Source organism: Jaculus jaculus, chromosome 16 (assembly GCF_020740685.1).
Source record: "Jaculus jaculus isolate mJacJac1 chromosome 16, mJacJac1.mat.Y.cur, whole genome shotgun sequence".
NCBI lineage: Eukaryota > Metazoa > Chordata > Mammalia > Rodentia > Dipodidae > Jaculus > Jaculus jaculus.
In genome coordinates this window covers 73,814,603-73,836,111 of record NC_059117.1, presented here as the reverse complement: position 1 = coordinate 73,836,111, position 21,509 = coordinate 73,814,603, and the positions used below count along the sequence as shown (strand labels likewise).

Genomic DNA, 21,509 nt, shown 5'->3' with positions numbered 1-21,509 from the left:
GAAGGTAGAGCAGACCACACAGCCTTTCTTGCTGGCTTCTCTCATTTCTGCATACTGTTGAGAGTCCATTATTTCCTGCATGGGTCTTCCATGCTCTGAGCCTGTGGAAGAGCACGGTATGTGGGTGCATGCTATCCAGGTTTCATCCATGCACTGTTGACCCCCTGTTGTTTCTGGGTTTTTATGTTCATATGTTATTTGTGTCCACTGGTTTTTATTTCTCTGTAAAAGGTGCTGCAGGCCAGAAGGAGGCATGCTTACTTGATAAGCTCTGACGGTGTTTTCCAGAGCCGCGTTGTTCTCTCTTCTCTGTACCTAGCCCCTCTACAGCTTCCACGCTGTGTGCTTGTCAATGTTGAAACTATCCACTGTAATAGTTGAATATTAATATTTGTAGTTGGAATTTTCATTTCCCTTGAGGCTAAATGCTGTCATTCATTTTTTCCACATAAGAGTGTTTGAATCTGTGGTGGTAGGGTTTTTATACAACTAGGCAGCTTGGGGTATGTATTTTCATGGAATCATGAGGAGAGGTTGTGTGATGTGGGGTATTCCTCTACTGTGCTGTGAGAACACCCCTCAGGAGGGTTTTGCAGTCAGGACCTTCCCAGCACACAGAAGGCCACAGAGTGAGGGTCTAGAGGCAGATGTTGCCACCATTATCTGAATTGCATCTGTGTCCTGGACCAGAATTGTCTTCTGTTTTCAGAGATTCCTTCTCCCTGCTGTTTTCTCTACTTCTCTCAACCTTACCCCTCCTTTCCTGACCACCTGGTCTCCAGCCCCATACTAAAATATGACTGTTTTGTTTTTTCTCTTGCAGTCACATTATTCACCAAATATGGTTGACAGGCTTTATATATAGAACCAGTAGCTACCTGCCGTCAGATTTTTATCTCCTTATGGCTATCTGCTCATCCGCTCTCCACATTGAGTTGACATGGTCTTCCTTAAACATGGCTCTTGCAATGATGTTTGTCCTAAATGAGGGTCTTCTAAAATGTGACATTGGACCTCCAGGGTTTCTAACACTATCATCCATAATGCTTCTTTAAATCCCTCCATTCCAGAGTAGCCTTGTCAGTGCCTTGAAGACATCCTCTACTGTTCTATTCTGGAATGTGCTTTCTAACATCCAGACAGGAGGCATCTTTCAAAGCTCATTCCGGGTCTTGTTGTATTGTCTGGGTATTACAGACCTGCCCTTTCTTCCCCAGCATTTATACTGCTGGTGGGCTTGTGATGACACAGTGTGTTGCATTGAGAACGTCTTAGTACCAGGCTTAACGCATCTAAGTGGTCTCTGTCCCACCCTCTGGCAGGCCAATGGCCATGCAATGAGTGTTTCTTCATTCCCCTGCCCGAGTCAGATCAGAAATGCAGGTGAGTGTGGTAGAGCAGTGCCCTCAGGGAGCTTAGTGTCCCATGCACATGCCCCCAGAGAACTGGACCTTAGTGTGCACTGGAAGCCACCCAGCATGTCATTGCATTTCTTATGTCTTCCTTTTTGACAGTATGTAATGTAAAGTGTCTCAGATGGAAGAAGATAAAATACCGTACAGAGGAAGGGAAAGGAAGGGTAGGTTGTATACCCAGAATCTCAGAAATGCAGTTTCCTGTAAGACTTAGGTTTCCTCTGGCCTAGGTGTGTTGGCGCTTCCCTGTCATCTCAGCTCGCGGGAGGCTGATGACTTTGAGGCCCTCCTCGGCTATGTGGCAAGACACTTTCTCAATAAAACAAAAGCACTGGGGTTTTGTCGCGAGCACTCTCAAAGATGATTGGTTGAGAGGATTCCGCCCACGAAGGTCAATAATACTCAGACGCTGGTGTACTCGCAAAGGAGTTTACTGGGATGAAAGTCACACACAAGCAAGTCCAAACTATCACAACTAATATTATAGCTAATATAATATATATCCAAATTATATTCATCACTACTAACACAAGAATATTTCTAACGAGTCTAACATGTATACAACCTGATATCGCGAGACTTGGGACGCAGTATCGCGAGACTCGGTCTCAATGCGAGACTCGGTCTGCGAGATTTCTGACGTTTTACAACCTGGTGGCGCGGTCCGTGCTCCGACTTTTCTCTCAGTTCGCGGTGTTTCAAGGCGAGTCTCGGTCGTTTGGACAGCGTGTCGGGCAGATGAATTCGGATCGGTGATGCGTCTCGCGGAGGTCTCAGTCTGGACTGCTGAGCAGCCGTTCAGTCAGTCATAGTGTCGGGAGGACTGGGACAACGGCTGCTGAGCAGCTGGGGTTTTTGTATTTTCCACTACTTATCTAGGGTTCCACACACACCTTCTGCTAATCTCTTACTATGTCATTGTACTCAGTTTACTCTTAGTTTTTTGCTTACAAAGTTTGACTTTGCATTTTTACTCTCACACACAAAGAAAAACAAACTTATTTATCTAAACTGTCCCTGGACCATATGCTGGTCCTTACATGCTCATAACAGGTTTATTTTGAAACTTTCTGGGAACCCAATTAAAAAAATGCTGGGCATGGTGGTGCATGCCCTTAATCCCAGTACTCAGGAGGCTGAGGTAGGAGGATTGCCATGAGTTCAAGGCCACCCTGATACTGCATAGTAAATTCCAGGTCAGACTTGGCTAGAGTGAGACCCTACTGTAAGGTTCCGAGAATCGCTTAAGAAAGACCCCGGACTCGGAATAGTATGTAAAATCAAAGAGCGTTTGTTCGGCAGAAACAGCCAGCATGTGGGGGTCAACCATTCATACAAAACAGCGACCCTGAGAGGAGCACACAGGCCCCTTTTAAGCACAGCTAGGGGAATCTTAGGAGGGTTAGGTCATCTTCTAATGTGATTGGCTGAGCCAACAGCACTTATATTTGTATACCTTTGATTGGCCATAGCCCAGATTTTACCGTCCTTGGACATGTTTAGACATGTTTTAGAGACTTTGCAGGAACTGACTCAGCCCTGGAGCCCGCTATCTCAGGCAAGTCCTTTTTTGGTCATAGTCCCAGAGGTATTTCAGGAACTGACTCAGGACCCTGGGTGGCTCTCAGCCCCAGCCACATGTCAGGGTTGCTGTTGATTAGCAGCCCTTTGTTCGTGGTTTTCCCCAGAAGTCTTGTCTGTCTCTCCGGGAAACTGAAACTTAGGCCTACCTGTAAACTGGAACAAATTTGATCCTTGCTAAACAACAACAACAACAAAATCAACAAAAACAATCATATGAATTGATGATTCTTGTTTTTTTTTCCTTTTAAACTGGTTTTTCCTTCAGGACTTCCAAAGTCTATATGGCACAGTTTTGTTCTAGAAAGATGAAATGTAGCCAGGAGCCTTCCCAAAATAGGTTTACTGTTTTTATAATGGCTTAATAGATGGTTAGATTCCTAGAGATGAGTCCTCTACACTAAATAATTCTGAATTCTGTACATGCAGAGTATAGATTGCTCAGTTAGCTTCAGCTTCCATTCACTTGTATGCTTTTTCTTTCTTTTTTCTTTTTTTCATATTTCTGGCCATACACCATCGTTTAAATCTTTTGGCATTTTGTTGTTTCTGGGTTCCCATAGTGCTATTCAAAAACTGGACTGTGGCCTTTTCCTTAGGGTACCCCCTTGTTGTCCAGAGACAGGAATGTATTTACGCTAGGGTTAGGGTCCCTGGGCCTGAGGAATTGGGGGTGAAGGCTTTGGTTGCTTGTTGCCTTGAATCAGATCTTAGTCTTTCTGTCTGAATGTCAGAAGATACTTTTGTAGTTTAGCTTTCTTGGCCTTCACTTTTCTTTTCACAATTAACTGGGCTGGGATTCTGGATGTGCCTGGAGCTGGTCCGTGGTCCTCACACACTGTAGCCGATGAGTTTTATCCTATCAAAGGCCACCAGCCCTTTTACTCTGTCTTGTCCTGGCTTTGGGTGCCCACAGTAATCTCTTGAACACGAAGTTCTGAGACAAGCGCTAACCTCTCTGTGCCAGCTTAGGATAGCATTCACCTGCCCCCCCCTCCCCCCGCCAATACACTGTTTCAGCATCCCCAGCTCACCTCACATCTCTGGGACTCAGCTTCACTGTCTGGAAGATACAGACCAATAGAAATTTGGCCTGTCTCGAGGTTGTGGAGGAGTCACGCGTCAACGTGTGTGAAGTAGTGGGGTCTGGCAAGGCCACAGGGCGCGCCCAGCTGGCTGTGACAGTCATACCTTGCTGAGTTCCTAGTGGAAGTTGTGCTGTTTTTGTTTTTTTTTTTAATTTTGGTTTTTTGAGTAGTTTCACAGTAGCCCAGGCTGACTGGAATTCACTAGGAGTCTCAGGGTGGCCTCGAACTCTCGACGATCCTCCTATCTCTGCCTCCTGAGTGCTGGCATTAAAGGCGTGCCCTGCCATGCCCTGTTGGAAGTTGTACTTTTAATGCTTAAGTTCTCAAGGTGCCGGGTTGTTTTTCTCCAGATATTCACTAGTGCCCACTTGTCATACAAAATGATTTTTGTATGTTCTTAGACTAATTCTGGCCAGGTGATGGTGGGTTGTTACGCTTACCTGTGGTGAGTCAGTATTTACCAGGTTAGCCTGGACCAGAGTGAGACCCTACCTCAAAAAAGGAAAAAAAAGAAAATTAAAAAAATAATTTTTATATTTTTGTTTATTTGTGTGTTTGCACATGTGTGAGCACGTGTGGGTGTGCCAGGGCCTTTTGCCACTGCAAACTCCAGACACACGTGCCACGTTGACATCCCGCTTCCTGTGGGCACTGAGTACTTGAACCCCGGGCCGGCGGGCCCTGCAGGCAGTGAGTGGTCCCAGCCCAGCGGGGAGCGAGTGTCTCAGCTGCCTTCAGACGCTTGAGCCTAGCGTGATGGGGCGCTCTCCCTGGCACCCATGCCCTGTTCTTAGAGTACAGCTATCACCTCCCTGAGGCTCCTCCACCACCTCCGTCTCTTTGTAAGCCTCCTGCCTAACCACGCAGCCCTCAGACCAGGGCCAAAGCTACTATGTTCTCTTGTTCTCCTTGCGTCTGCAGGGCCTGGGACCCAGCAAGGCACTCAAGGAAGTTGGCTGAATGAGTGAAGGACTGAATGAATGAGTGGGCACAGTTCTTTGGGTTCTCCCTCTGGCATGTGACTCCCGGCCTGTCCCTGTTTCACAGAAGCTGTAAAGAAACCTTGTGACTCATCGGTTTGAAGCACACTTTTTCTTTGGAAGAGCGAAGAGATCTTCTAGGTTGTATTTGCGTTTCTTTGCTAGTAAGTTTGTGCAGTTAGCAGTGGGTTAACGCTGGCCTGGAGCCAGAGGCTACAAATGAGACACTACACACTGTCACCGATCTAATTTGTTAGATCATCCAGTTGAAAGTTGCTGAACTTGGCAAAATGAACAAGGCAGTATGTGTGCATCTGAATCAAAGGGAAAAAAAACCATGTCCATCCTGGTTTGTTCTGTGATATTTTCTCTCTAGCAACCTCTAACTTCCAGATAGAGTTGGCCGTGGAGAAACATGCACAGTGGGTGATTCATGCTAACTCTGTTAGGGCATTGTGCTGGGTCATAACACTGGGAGTGGCTCCTTACACTATCCCAGACACTAAAAGTAACATATTCAAGAGAGCTTTTAGTCATGTGTGTGGCCGTTATTGCAGTGCAAGAAAAAGAACCCAGATACTCTAATTGGAAAGGAATTAAGACTATTTTTTAGTCACATAGAAGACTTGATAGCTTCCATAGAGAAGCTACTAGAACTAAGTTAAGTGAGGTAACAAGGTTGCAGATCACTAAATCATGCAACACTCATTTGTATTGACAATCAGTTTCTACATATTAGCAATTGACTACCAGGCACTGGCAGTTAAAAACAAGCAATGCAAACTTTTAAAAATATTTATGAGATAGAAAGAGAGAGAGGGAGAAAGGAAGAAAGAAAATGGGAATGCTAGCACCTCCTGCTGATGCAAACAAACTCCAGAAGCATGCACAACTTAATACATTTGGCTTTACTTGGAACAGGGGAATCGAACCCAGGCTGTCAGGCTTTGCCAACAAGTACCTCTAACCACTGAACAGTCTGTCCATCTCTGTTTACAGTAGCATCAAAATGCATGAAACACGTAGGGGTAAATCTGACAGAACCAGTGTAAGACCTGCAAAACTTGAAACCAGGTTGGAAGAAAGGAAGGAAGCCTAAATGCAGGGAGCAAGATGCCATGATTGCAAGTGAGACGTGTGCTACTAACGTCCATCCCTCCCGCAGCCAGGCTGCGCTGTGGCCTCAGGGACCTAATGTGAGCACTCACGGGAACACGAAGAGCCTAGAACAGGACAGCTTGGAAAAAGAACCCATGGAAACTCAAAACTACCTCATTTCAAAACACATTAAAGTTGTGCTTGTCATGAGAATGTAGGGTGGGGTCAGGATAGACCCAAGGATTACAACAGAATAGTCTAGAAAGAGCCATACATACATGGACAATTGACTTTTTAAAAAATTTTTTTATTGACAACTTCCATAATTGAAAACATTATCCCATGACAATTTCCTCCCTTCCCCCACTTTCCCCTTTGAAACCTCACTCTCCCTCATATCCCCTCCCCCTCTCAATCAGTCTCTTATTTTGATGTCATGATCTTTTCTTCCTATTATAATGGTCTTATGTAGGTAGTATCGGGCAGTGTGAGGTCAAAAGCCAATTTATTGGAGAAAGGCTTGTCATTGCCAAGTGATGGGGCCTCTTAGTGTCCATGTACATGTATGCACACAATGAAAGGACTTCAACCTTATGCCTGTATACAAAAATTAACTGAAAATGGCTGGTGATATTCTGTTTGTCAGAGTCATCACAGACTTAAATTTCTGAAAGCATAGGAGAAAAATACTTGTCCCATTGAATTACATGAAGATTTCCTACATGTGCCACATCTGGAGTCCCAGTGCTCAGGAGGCAGAACCAGGAGGATCAGCACAGGTTTGGCACCACCCTCCTCTGTGTAGTGAGCTGTGGGTCAGCCTGGACTATGGAGTGAGACTGTGTCTCCAAGAAAAGGAAAAAAAAGATAAATAGAATAATTTTGACTTCATCAAAATCAAAAGTTTGTGTTTTGAAAACAGTGTTAAGAGAACAGAAAGCTAGAACACATATTGGGAAGTTTTACACATGACTTGTATTCTAACTATAGTAACCTTCGAAACTTTGGCAATTAGCTAGTGGACAACACAATAAAAATTTGCAGATATTTGAATAGACACCTCACTAAAAATTTATGGGTGGCAAGTAAGTCTGTGGGCTGGAGGGAGCTGGCTCAGCAGTTGAGGCATTTGTGTGCAAACCCTGACAGCCTGGGTTGACCCCCCAGTACCCATGTAAAGCCAGATGCACAAGTGATGCATGTGTGTAGAGTTTGTTTGCAGTGGCAGGATCCTCTGGTGTGCCCATTTTCTCACTCTCATGCATAGATAAATAAAGATTAAAAAAAGAAATGAGGGGCTGGAGAGGTGGCTGGCTCTGCAGTTAAGGTGCTTGCCTGCAAAGCCTAACAACCTGGATTTGATTCCTTGATACCCACATAAAGCCAGATGCACAAAGTGGTGCATGCATCTGGAGTTTGTTTGCAGTGGCAGGATCCCCTGGTGTGCCCATTCTGTGTGTGTGTGTCTGTCTGTCTGTCTCTCTCCTTGCAAATAAACAAAATATATTTTTTAATGACAGCAAGTATTAATAAAAAGATCTGTTGAGAAATGTTCATTGTGGGGGCTGTAGAGATGGCTTAGCGGTTAAGTGCTTGCCTGTGAAGCCTGAGGACCTCAGTTCGAGGCTCGATTCTCCAGGACCCACGTAAGCCAGATGGACAAGGGGGAGCATGCATCTGGAGTTCAGTTTGCAGTGGCTGGAGGCCCTGGTGCGCCCATTCTGTCTCTCTATCTGCCTCTTTCTCTCTCTCTGTCACTCTCAAATAAGTAAAAAATAAACAACAAAAACAATTAAAATAAAAAAATAATAAAAGAAATGTTCATTGTGGGTTTAGTTGTAATGGTGCCAACCTGAAAGAAACATCAGATAACCCCATCTGATGGAGTACTGCTTGCCAATAGACAAGAATGATTCTTGTAGTTGTACTTTTTTTCCCCCAAGGTAGGGTTTCACTCTAGCCCAGGATGACCTGGAACTCACTATGTAGTCTCGTGGTGGCTTCAAACTCACAGTAATCCTCCTGCCTTTGCCTCTGTCTCCCAAGTGCTGGGATTAAAGGCATGTACCACCATGCCCAGCTTCATATGTGTGTGTGTGTATTTTTATATATATATATATATATATATATATATATATATATATATATGTATATATGTATATATATATATGTATATATATATGTATAAAAAATTTTTTTATTGACAACTTCCGTAATTGTAGCCAATATCCCATAGTAATTCCCTCTCTCCCCCACTTTCCTCTTTGATACTCCATTCTCCATCACATCCCCTTCCCCTCTCATTCTCTGTTATTTTGATGTCATGATCTTTTCCTCCTATTATGATGGTCTTGTGTAGGTAGTGTCAGGCACTGTGAGGTCAGGAATATCCAGGCCATTTTGTGTCTGGAGGAGCATGTTGTAAGGAGTCCTACCCTTCCTTTGGCTCTTACATTCTTTCCATCACCTCTTCCCCAATGGACCCTGAGCCTTGGAAGATGTGGTAGATATTTCAGTGCTGAGCACTCCTCTGTCCCTTCTCAGCACCATGATGCCTTCTGAGTCATACCAAGGTCTCTGCCATCTGAAAAGAGAAGGTTCTCTAACCAAAAGTGAGAGTAGCATTAATATATGGGTATGAACATTAAAAGAAGTACTTGCTGGGCAGTTTGTTGAGCATAGTATATACATTTACCCAGACAGCAGCAGATGTTATACCCTAGGGCTCATGACTACCCCTGTTGTAGGTTTTCAGTATCAGGGATATATTCCCTCCCATGAAGTGTGCCTCCAGTCCAGTTAGAGGGCAGTTATTTTCCCCCATAAGAGACATGCCACTATTGTACCTGTTGGCTCATTTGGCCTGCCTGGCCAAAATTAGGGCTTGCAGTGACCACTGTTGAGTATCTCCACTGGTGATTTCTCTCTCCCCCATTGAACTGCATGCAACATAGCTTTTTCCAGCTTTCTGCCAGCTGGTCTACATGGAGGGGGTTTTCAGCTCAGGTCCAGCAGGAATTCTCAGCGACCTTGCAGCCCAAGTATATGGAGTCTTCAGCAATAGGGTCTGACCATCTGTTACTGGTGGGAAACCAAGGGCCTCGGCAATGGTCTATAATGTTTTGGGGTTATCAGTGACCTCCCTGGCCAACAGTTCACTGGAAGGTATCCCACCCCTGGCACTGAAATTTTTCTGGTAACAATATATGGCTTCTGAGTGTTTCATTGTCCAAAAAAGTAGGTTTCCCTGTGACTTATGTATATTCTCCTAGATTTTGATTAGTCCTTGTGGTAGTCAGGTTTGCATTGTTGGTAGAAATCACCCAACCAAGAGCAGCTTGTGGGGAAAAAAGACTTACTTTGGCTTACGGGCTTGAGGGGGAAGCTCCGTGATGGCAGGGAAAATGATGACATGAGCAGAGGGTGGACATCACCCCCCTGACCAACATAAGGTGGACAATAGCAACAGGAGAGTGTGCCCAACACTGGCATGGGAAACTGGCTATAACACCCATAAGCCCGCCCCCAGCAATACACTCCCTCCAGGAGGCATTAATTCCCAAATCTCCATCAGCTGGGAACCTAGTAATCAGAGCACCTGAATTTATGGGGGACACCTGACTCAAACCATCATAGTCCTCCTTGCACATTTCCTTTACTCGTGGAGTACTGACTCCTGCAGTGCACAGCTGAAACAAAGCAGTTCCGAATGAAGGCAGAGTTTTAAAAATCAATGAAGGAGCTGGCAAGATGGTTCAGTGGTTAAGGTGCTCGCCTGCAAAGCCAAATAACCCAAGTTCAATTCCCTAGGACCCATGTAAGCCAGATGCACAAGGTGGCACATGTGTCTGGACTGCATTTGCAGTGCCTGGAGGCCCTGGTGCACCCATATTCTCTCATTTTACCTGCCTCTTTCTCTCGTTCTCTCTCAAATAATTAAAAATAAAACATAAAAAGAATTTCCTTCCTTAAAGAATCAGTGCAATCAGGGCTGGAGAGATGGCTTAGCAGTTAAGCACTTGCCTGTGAAGCCTAAGGACCCCGGTTCGAGGCTCGATTCCCCAGGACCCACATTAGCCAGATGCACAAGGGGGGCACACACTCCTGGAGTTCATTTGCAGCAGCTGGAGGCCCTGGAGCGCCCATTCTCTTTCTCTCTGTCTCTCTCTCTGCCTCTTTCTCTCTCTGTCTGTCGCTCTCAAATAAAAATAACAAAATAATTTTAACAAATCAGTGTAATCATATTTATGTAAAACTCTGAAAGGGCAGAGCAGTCGTGACAGGAAGGTAGACTGCTAAGGGTATTGAGGAGGGGTGGCAAAGGGGAGTGCATACGGACACAAAGCTCCTGCATCACAGCTGAGTTTACAGTCTTGATGGTGATACGAGTGTGTGTGTCCTGACTTACCAGATTGTACACTTTTACTATATATGGTGTTGTAGTCTGGTTTGCATTGCTGGTAGAACTCACCCAAACACGAGCAGCTTCTGGGAAAAAGAGGTTTATTTTGGTTTACAGACCTGAGGGGAAGCTCCATGATGGCAGGGAAACCGATGGCATGAGAAGAGGGTGGACATTACCCCTGACCAACATAAGGTTGACAATGGCAACAGGAGAGCATGCTAAACACTGGCAAGGGGAAATTGGCTATAGCACCCATAAGTCTGCCCTCAACAATACACTGCCTCCAGGAGGTGTTAATTCCCAAATCTCCATCAGCTGGGAACCTAGCATTCAGAATACCTAAATTTATGGAGGCCACCTGAATCAAACCACCACATTCCACCTCTGGTCCCCATAAACTGATATCTATACATGATATAAAATACAATGCATTCAGTCCAACTTTAAAAGTCCCCATAATTTTTTTATTTGTTAGTTTTTCAAGGTAGGGTCTCACTCTAGCTCAGGCTGACCTGGAATTCACTATGTAGTTTCAGGGTGGCCTTGAACTCACAGCAGTCCTCCTACTTCTGCATCCCAAGGTAAAAGTCCCAATAATTTTTATCAATCCAAATGATATTCATACATCCCCATAGTCCAAGATCTTTTAACTGAGCCATAATACCAACCCCCCCCAAAAACCCATAATGATACAGAATAAACATTCACACTGCAAAAGATGGCATTGGGCATAGCAAAGAAACATTCAGCCAATCCAAGATTTAAAATGACCAGGGCAAACCTCAAACTCTATAGCTTCAAGTCCAACAACTCTAGTCAATGAGGTTGATATTGGGTGTCTTTTCTCTCTCTCTCTCTCCACTTATTTATTTTTTCCTTTTGAGATAGTCTGTCACCAATTAGGCTGCCCACTTGCTGGGATCATAGGCATTTTACATGGGCACAGGGGACCATGGAGGACTCATGTCCTGTGCTTGTGTGCCCGGCACCGTCCTCCCCAAGTGCCTCCCCGACTTGATTTGGCCTTCTGCCAGGCAGCAGACTTCAGTGAGCACAGAACTGCGTCTTTGCTGCGTGTTTGCCCAGGGTGACCCTGGTGTGGCTTGTTTGTGCAATCCTCAGCTTCCTACCTGAACAAGACAAAAATGTTTTGACACCTTTTAAATAAATGCCAGGCTGGAGCGTGCTTTTAACCCCAGCACTTGGGAGACTGAGGCAGAAGGATTGTGAGTTCAAGGTCAGTCTGGATCACACCCTGTCTCAAAACACACCCACCCCCACCACAATTAATCTACCACTTCTGTAACAGAATGTGCATTCTTCAAATGTGCAGGGTGGGTAAAGGTTGTGAAAGAACAGGAATTTGGTATGTGCTACATACAGTGTGCTTTGTGAATTGTGGTATTTATATGTTTAGAATTATATGGGAAATATGTAAAAGATTTCATTGTCTCAGATGTCTGTTTTCTTCTGTGTGTGTGCAATGTTCCCTGAATGTGGGTCTCTCCGAGCACCTTCTGGAGCTGTCACCCTCACTTATTGACTATTCCAGAATGCAGTCAAGACCTTGGGAAAACCACTTATGTCACCATAGAAGAATGCCTCCAAAATAGCTTCTCACTTAAGTTCCATCCCCAGAGTTAACACACAGCAGGTTCCGATCAATTCAGAGAGTGACTAACTCATGTTTTCCTTCCCTTCCATGCAGGCGCTGTGGTCCTGGCGGCGGGGTCATCCAGTGGATTCTTGGCAGTCTGCAGTCTGCGGGGCTTTTGCAGGTGCAAAGGATTATATTATGCTGGGAAAGACTGGGGGCGGGGGGGGGGAGAAATGTGAAAATATTCGCTCTGTACAAACAACATTCTTTAGGTATTCCAGGTTGTTTAGATGGAGGCGGCTTCATTAGCTGTTTGAGGAAAGACCCAGAAGAAAAAGGAAAAAAATCTGCTCAAAAGAAAGGTGTCTGCCTGAAAGATGACCAATTTGTTTTTTTTGACAAATTTCCCTTTTTCTTTTATCTTTATTAAAGCTTTCACTCAGGCCCTTGGGTTATCTTAGAGGTGATTTATAAAGCCCTCAGGAAGTGGCTTGTCGGGAACACAGCTGTCTGCTTTGAGCAGAGCTGCGGACTCTGCAGTTTCTGCAGAAGGCAGTGACTTACGGCGGTGACCTGTTTGACAGCCCTGGCTGGAGATGATCTAGTGTCAGGAGAGCGCAGGCTCCTCCACGGCCGTGTGCAGGCAGTGCTTCACCAGGCGGAAAGCGCGGCCGTCTGGGCACTGGCGTGGATGGGCAGGCAAGAGCGGCAGCACGTGTGGGGTTGGTTCCCACCGCTAAGGCGGCAGAGCCCCGCGAGCTCTAATGAGAGCTCAGATCCTTGAAGGCTAGAGTGAGCGGTATGCCCGAAGCCCAAGAGAAGCGTGTTTTCTGATTGCTAATCCAGGTCAGTTAGAATTATAGCTGTGGTATAAAGAGGAGTCAGTTTGCCACAATATGGTGAACTCATCAAAGGAGAAACGCTTGAGCTGGTAGGTTAGGAAGGTTTGGAGTTAACTTCTTATTTTCCCAATTTCCATAATGGTTGTTGGATTCAGTTTGTTTATTTTTAGGTAATGATTATTAAAAAAAAAATAATCATACATCTTATCAGCTTCTTTGTTAATGACAGTCCATTCAAGTTGTAGAAATGATCCTCAAAAATATACTTCCTTAGAAGTACGCGCTCAACCATGTTTATTGCTGCTCAATTTATAATAGCTGGGAAATGGAACCAGCCTAGATGTCCCTCAACTGATGAGTGGATAACGAAGATATGGCACATTTATACGATTCGTTTTCAACATTATATAGGCAACTGCTTGTAACAATGCAGCTAGTTCGAATCTGGGGTGGGAGCAGTGATTCGGCAGTTAAGGTGCGTGTGTGCGAAGCCTGGCGACAGGCTTGACTCCCTGGTATCCTCACATGCACAAGGCTTGATTCCCTGGTATCCTCACATGCACAAGGCTTGATTCCCTGGTATCCTCACGTGCACAGGGTAGCGCCTGTGCTTGCAGTCTGCGGGGGCTGAAGTATCCTCACATGCACAGGGCTTGATTCCCTGCTGTCCTCACATGCACAAGGCTTGACTCCCTGGTATCCGCACATGCACAAGGCTTGGCTCCCTGGTATCCTCACATGCACAGGGTAGTGCCTGTGCTTGCAGTCTGCGGGGGCTGAAGGCCCCTGTGTGCCCATTCTCTCCCACCCCAAACTCTCTGTCTAGATCCGCCTCTCACTGTCTAATAAATAGAATTTTTTTTTTTTTAAAGAAGAATCTCAGCCGGGTGTGGTGGCGCACGCCTTTAATCCCAGCACTTGTGGGGCAGAGGTAGGAGGATCGCCGAGAGTTCGAGGCCAGCCTGAGACTACATAGTGAATTCCAGGTCAGCCTGTACCAGAGTGAGACCCTACCTCGAAAAACCAAAAAAAAAGAATCTCTCGCTGTGCATGGTGACTCACACTGTTAAGCCCAGCACTCGGGAGATTGAGATAGGAAGATTGCTATGAGTTCAGGTTCCACAGAACTACAGAGTGAGTTCCAGGTCAGCCTGGACTGGAGTGAGACCCTACCTCAAAAACCAAACAAACAAGTAAAAAACAAAACAAAACTTGCCTGTGGGTGTGGCATCAGCTCAGATTAGGTGTGGCAGGTAATTGTTTGCACATGGCCTAGGTCTTAGGTGGGTTAAAGGAGCAGTGGTCCTGGCTCATCTTCCAGACATCAGCAGTGTTTCCTACTCAAGTCTTAAGGGAAATGTATGTTCTTGCTGACTCCCTTATGGGGCTGGGGACAAAATAAGCATCCTGGAAATTTAGTCACCCTGGAGTCAGAAGGTTGGTTCTCAGAGTTGACAGTTCTGATACTTCCACATGTTCAAATAAGAATTGTACACTTTGTGGGTCATATTCCTCAAATAATGAATTCAGATATCTGCTGATAGACATATTGATATTTCATTTTGAGGAAATTGACATTCCATTTTAAAAATATTTTATTGGACTGGAGAAGACACATATGCCATTTTGAGCATCTGGCTTTACCTGAGTACTGAGGAATTGGACTTGGCAGTCAGGCTTTGCAAGCAAGCACCTTGAACTGCTGAGCCTTCTCTCCAGCCCAGAAACTGGCATTCTGTAGGCTTCCTCTTCCTGTATTAAGTTCTGCTTGTCAGAGGAGGGGAGGAAGGGACATTTCTGTGAGGCACATACTCTGTTGGCTAAGGTGGCTCTCTGAGTATGCCTGCCTTGCAGGCAGGGAAGGCGACCAGAGACTTGTGTCCAGCCAGGCTGAGCTGTGTGGCAGGTGGAAAGTCTCTTGCCAGCCCCCAGCTAGGGGAGGAGACCTTGGGGCTTGCCGAGTACCAGTTCCCTGACCTTGAGTGTTGAAACACTCACTCTTCCCTCAAGGGATCAGTGTGTATGTTAACACTTGCAATCTGTAAAAGTGAACAGTGGTAAGGAGTTGTTACTCTCCTAACACGAAAACGAAACACTATTCTTGTATTAATTCACCTTCCCAACTGCAGTGGGAAAATATCACATAATATTGTCACTACACAGCATGATTCCTTATGATAGCATGTAGACTTTAAATCCAGTTATCTTGCTTTTTCAGGCTAGACGGATGAAGTTGTTTGCTTGAGGACTGGAAAAAACTCACTGACAGCAAACCCATATATGTTAGCCGAAGAGAAACACATTTCTTGTTTTTATGCCTTTTTCGGTAGAAATTTTATTTAGTACAAATGGTACTCTCGAGAAACAAGGATACTTGAAAATAGTGCATAAACGTGATTTGAGCACAGTCCAAATTGTGTAAAAGTCACTCTGTCAGAGTGGGCATAGCCCGGCCCTGCTGTGTACAGAGAACTGAGGACAGGCTTCCCCAGCCCCTGCAGCCCCTTCCAGAGACTTATACCCACGTGTGCAGACCTCTTTCCTTTCCGTGCCTAGGAAGGCAGGGCTCAGACTTGCCCTCGAATCCATGCGTGTGCAGACTTCTTTCCTTTCCGTGCATAGGAAGGCAGGGCTCAGACTTGCTCTCGAATCCACGCGTGTGCAGACCTCTTTCCTTTCCATGCCTAGGAAGGCAGGGCTCAGACTTGCCCTCGAATCCACGCGTGTGCAGACCTCTTTCCTTTCCGTGCCTAGAAGGCAGGGCTCAGACTTGCCCTCGAATCCACGTGTGTGCAGACCTCTTTCCTTTCCGTGCCTAGGAAGGCAGAGCTCAGACTTGCTCTCGAATCCATGCGTGTGCAGACCTCTTTCCTTTCCGTGCCTAGGAAGGCAGGGCTCAGACTTGCCCTCGAATCCACGTGTGTGCAGACCTCTTTCCTTTCCGTGCCTAGGAAGGCATGGCTCATACTTGCCCTCGAATCCACGCGTGTCAGAACTCTTTCCTTTCCGTGCCTAGGAAGGCAGGGCTCATACTTGCCCTCAAATCCAAAGCATTGGTCTGTCCTTATTTGCCTTTCCAAGTTTAAGTCGGTTCAGTCATTGCCCATGAACTGTGCCTGGTGCCATCCACGGCCCTCTGCCTCGCCCACACACATTTCATCAACCACTTGGCACAGATATCTAAAAATCCCTCTTGAGATTGTAGGTGTTGATGGCTTGTCATGCTAAGAAACGTTCTTGGCTTCTGGTCAGGGGTTAAATGGGGAAAAGAAGATCTTAGCCAGTGTTCTCATTTCAAAGTGATTTCTAAACATAAAGCCATAGCGATGTCTGACTATTGATGACATTTAATGCTGTGTGGTATTTGGTAGTCTGGTGTCTTTGGATCAGTTAGTTTCTCATATAAACACCTCCGTACATGTTCTTTAAGAGAGAAGGTCTGGGGCGGGGGATTTCTGCCCATCCGTGGGTTTAAAATAGAACTAGATGGAGAGTGTGACAAGGCGGCCTCACTGTGGACCGTTGCTTAGCAAAGGCTCATGGGAGGGTGGGAAATGAGTCCTCCTTGACTCAGAGTGAACCAGAGGAGTGGAGAACACAACGGGCTGCCGAGGGCAGGGCAGGGCAGGGCCCCCCACCTCAGCCCCCATGTTCTCAGCTGCTGCTCCTCGCAGGGGAGGGCTCGCAAGATGACAGATTACATTTGTTCCCTTAGGACATTGTAGAGGTAGTTTTCTGGAAAAACCATTTCCTGTGACTGTGGCCCTGGAAAGAGGCAGCATAGCATTTCATAAAACCTATGCTAAGTGGAGGCCCAGGAGACTCCACGTAATCTGAACACGGGACAGCTGCACCATAGAGCCACTTCCCACCTCCTGTGTTAGCATGTTTCTTGTATTCATTCCCAAAGAAAATGTAGAAATAACTACATTTTAATTACTTTTTCCCCCCAAAGGTCAGTTCTCGCTGGAGCCTAGGCTGTCTTGGAATTAGTCTCAGGCTGGCCTCAAACTCACAGAGATCCCCCTATCTCAGCCTCCAAATTGTGTGCCAGCACACCTGGCAACAACTGCATTGTAAGATAACATTATGGCTACATTTTAGCCTGCAAGGCTGTGACATCTAAGAGTAAACATAGTCTGTTTGGGGATGGAGAGATGGCTCAGTGGTTAAAGGCACTTGCTTGCAAAGGCTGATGGCCAGGGTTCAATTCCCTATAGTACCATGTTAAGCTTGATGCACAGTGTAGCGCATGCATCTGGAATTTGTTTGCAGTGGCAGGAGCCCCTGGCATGCCCAGGATACATGCTCTCTCCTCCTGTCTCAAATAGACTTAAACAATTTTTATGTACTCTAGTACTGGAGGCCTTACAGTTGACCTATCAGTGACGTAGACCAAATACTGTTCTGACATAGCACGGCCATACAGTTAGGGCCTAGCAAGGCTGCGTCCCACAGTGTTTCCGTCATCAGTCAGATGTCATGTAGCATCACTCTAGAATTCTAGCAGACATTCACAGGAAAGGATGGTAACCCTCTGCTGGTGGCCACCCATGTGATCCCAATCTCTTAAGTGCTTTTTGCTAACTTGTAAGCCATTTATGTTGATGTAGAATGGCTTGTGAACATTTTAAGACAATAAAACAAGGTTTAATTCTTAGACAGATTTTTATTTGTTGTATCCTCTAGTGGAAAGAAGACTACTTACTATAGGAGTCAAGATATGCGTGGCTTTGGTCCCAACCCCATGCTAGCTGTGTGACTTAGCCAGGGTGACTGTCAAGTGGCAGTAGCAATGCCTTTGCAAATAAGATACGTTGGGGATGAGAAGGTGTGTCTCTGGAAAGCCAGCTAGAAAGCAAGCACACTGTCGGTGTTAGCATTGACCCTTCCCTGCCCCTTGCTTCTTAGATGATGAGTTCCTGTGGTCGTCAGCTTCAGGTTGCTGGGAAGAACATCCAAAGCAGACACAGTTATGGGAGGAAGGGTTTATTTCCAGCTTACAGACCCAGGGGAGGTTCCATCCATGGTGGAAGAAGCTGGCTCCCGTCCACACATCCAAGCAGAGACACAGCACCAAAGCAGCCAGCACAAGACTGGCAGCAAGCAGGGCTCCCAGAGCTCACACTGCCGCCTAGACCTTTGGCCGGAATTCAAATCGCCGCCAAACACACCTTTGGGCTGGACCCTAAGACCTGCCCCCAGTGACACCTCCCTCCAGCCAGGCACCTGGAGACCCAAGTTACAGCTTTAATAAAACACCTGAGTCTATGGGGGTCATATATTCAACCTTCTGCTGGTTCCCATGTTCAGTTTTTAAGAACTGTGAGCACTTGTCTGGAAATCCCATTAAGCATAGCGAGTACCAGCTGTGTGCAGTAGGCCAGAAGAAATTGCCGATTACCCTGCCCACCCAGGACAAGACCAAGTCCCATGATTCGCAAGCTGTTGTCGACCCTTTGCATAGACTACACGGGTCTGTCACACAGCTGCCTGCACGTTCTAAGGCTTAAGAGACCAGTGTCCTAGAGTCACAGTTCTGAGTGAGCAGGGCTTGAGAGCAGCCTCAGCTTTCAGGAGCTGTCTGCAGGTTAGTTTCCACACGTCCGGTGTCCCCGCCCTCTTGGAGCCTGAGGTGTCACACAAACGCCGTAGCTGGAGGGTGAGCAGTGACCCATAGCCAGCGGCCATTGAAGGGCCTCAGATTGCAGCTTTGCTGCCTCTTACTACAGAGATGGGTCCTGCTGGGCCAGGCCCTGATAGACCTTATTGCTAGTCAGGGAAACAAATGTAGTGAGATTTTGGAGCAGGAAGTTGGGGTGTCATAAACTCATGACCCTTGTTTCGTTTTCTGAGGATTGTTTTTATTTAGTTTAGTTTTGTATGCACATGAAACTTTCTTGGATCCTGTTCTATAATTAAAGTGGATTGCTCCTCTGGGGCAGACTTTTTTTTTTTTGTCTTTTGTAATGAATAAGGATTTCAGGGGCTGGAGAGATGATGTTTTAGTGGTTAAAAGTGCTTGCTTGCAAAGCCTGATGGACCAGTTCCATTCCCCAGTACCCATATAAGGCAGATCACAAAGTTCATTTGCAGTGGCAGGAGGCCCACACACCAGCTCACATTCTCTCTCTTCCCTCCCCCTGCAAATAAAAATATTTTTAGAGTAAGGATTTCAGGACCAGGTTTAATCAAGCCTCTAAAATTTAGGTAGCCCTCAAATTTGGACTGAAGCTTTTCACATATTTATAACTGTAAAGGGGTAAAAAGAATGGGATTTTTTTTTTTTTTTTGAGGTAGGGTTTTATTCTAGCCCAGGCTGACTTGGAATTCACTATGTAGTCTCAGGTGGCTTTGAACTCACAGTGATCCTCCTATCTCTGCCTCCCAAGTGCTGGGATTAACGGCGTGTGCCACCATGCCCAGCAAGAAAGGGAATTTTAAACAAAGGGGGATGTTGAAACTCTCCAGTCCTAGGGTGTGTGTGACAACTGGGGGTAACAAAACATCGAACGTAAACACAAAAGTGGGTAGCCTCTCCAAAAATGTCGTAACGCATGTCACCGTCTAGCAGAGGGTCACTGGTGATCTGATTTCAGCCACATATTTAGAAAGAGAACTGTGGAGATCAAGTGCCTTTCTTATACACATGCCACACTAGAGGATGCCTAGAGTTGTTTCTGAGGTGCCCTTCCTGAGCCCACCTGCAGCTCCTCTTCCCCTGTCCAGTGTCCTTTGTAGGGTTTGTCCTTTCTGTGTCCTTGAGGACTGCCACGGTTGGCAGTTTAACTGTCTTCTTTGTACCATACTCAGTAAGATATTGACACCACAAACTCTTTCTTAGCAAAAGTTTTTCCATCTCTGCCCACAGGTGTGGATGCTGTTAAACTCTATAGTCAATGTGGCCATCATGGTGTATAAATCACTAGAACACGGGAGAAGGGAGATAGAAATTCATATGGCATAAGATTGTGGCTGAAGCAAGAGGAACTTCTAAGATGGACAGACGGCTTGGATATGGAACTTTTTTTTTTAAACATTCTTTTTAAAGTAGTCCAGAGGAGAGAGAAAATTGGTACATCAGGGCGTCTTGTCACTGTAAATGAATACCAGACATATGAGCCACTTTGTGCATCTGGCTTTATGTGGGTATTGGGGACTCAAGCCTGGGCCATCAGGCTCTGCAAGCAAGCGCCTTTAACCACCAAGTCATCTCTCCAGCCCCCAGTATGAAACTCTTTCTGGCTTGTTACCAAGAGCCTGTGAAATATAGAAAGCATTTTCCTTTAACTTAAAAAGAAAAAAAAAAACCCTAACCATTTATATCAGAAAGACACACAGGAGTCTTCCTCACGTAAGGAAAAGCACTAGAAGCATATGGGTATTTCACAGCTGTGGGCTGCGGGGTGGCACGGAGCCCGGGAGTGCACGTGCGAGCATCTGTGTGTCACATACGTGCAGCTTAGTTAGCTGGTCTGTGGCAAGAGCAAGGTGCCGTTCAGGGCTTGGTTCTATGACCTGAGAGCAAAAGGGGGGGGGTCTCTTTGTCACTGCTGTGCACAGACGTGTGTAACGAATTGCACACAGGTGCGTTCTGTTCCTGCACATGGTCAGGGCACAATGGTAAGTGACTGACAGGAGGAGTCAGCGAACATGTGACCACTGACGTCACGAACAGCATGAGCAGTGCTGGGTCTTAATGGACACGTGACCACTGACGGCGCTCATGAACAAGTGTCCTGTCTTCATGCACAGGTGGCTTCGCGGCTGCGGTCACAACACCTCTGGATGTGGCAAAGACAAGAATCATGCTGGCAAAGGTAAGTGGCCTTACCAGTTAGCGCTGTCACCACAGGCTAGGGCGAAGGAAGGAGTCATCACAGGGCAGCCACAGTAGTCATGTGGCAGACGTGCCCAGTGCTGCTCCATTCCAGAGGCGTTCTCACTTCTGCTGTGCTGTGAACGACAGGTTGGCTACTTTCCGGCTGGTGGGTCTTCCTGACTGGCGTCAGGCTCACGGTTGACTGGTTGACCTGGGTTACATGGGCTCCGAGCTGAAGCCAGGCACTTAACAGAATTGCTAAGAAGAAAATTCTGGGTTGAGAGTTAAGGAAATACATCAGATCCAAAACAGGTTTTTGTAGGAAGTCCTGTCCTATGGAAAAGTAGAGCAAGTGTGAATGGAATTCTGGGCACCAGTGGACAGAACCAACCCTGAGAACCAATTCCAAGTGCTCAGAGTGCCCTATGTAGGCACATTTTAAAATTGCACCATTTGGGCTTGTAAGCCCTGTGCTTGGGTGAGATAGTTGTTTTCAGTCGTCTTCCTGCCCCGTGTTCCCATCGCTAATCTGGGTTAGCAGGGAGAAAGCTCCTTCCCCGTGGCACAGGCCACACCAGCGCTTGACTGTGCCTGAGTGCATTTGCTTCTGGGCCAGTGAGATTTCCAAGAACCTGTAGACTAGCGGAGACTCAGCCCTAGATGGGGGTGTGGGCTGTGCAT

The 21,509-nt window shown here is 46.2% G+C and overlaps 1 protein-coding gene across 2 annotated transcripts in view; it reads left to right on the top strand.

Moving 5' to 3' along the window:
- Slc25a26 (solute carrier family 25 member 26) overlaps positions 1-21,509 on the top strand; it is an 86,319-nt gene that overhangs the window by 59,393 nt on the left and 5,417 nt on the right. For both annotated transcript variants that reach the window (XM_004669093.2, XM_045136108.1), the window contains exons 7-8: positions 12,276-12,345; positions 20,762-20,826. In XM_004669093.2, the coding sequence (XP_004669150.2) occupies positions 12,276-12,345; positions 20,762-20,826 (135 nt within the window). The remainder of the gene's footprint in view (positions 1-12,275; positions 12,346-20,761; positions 20,827-21,509) is intronic.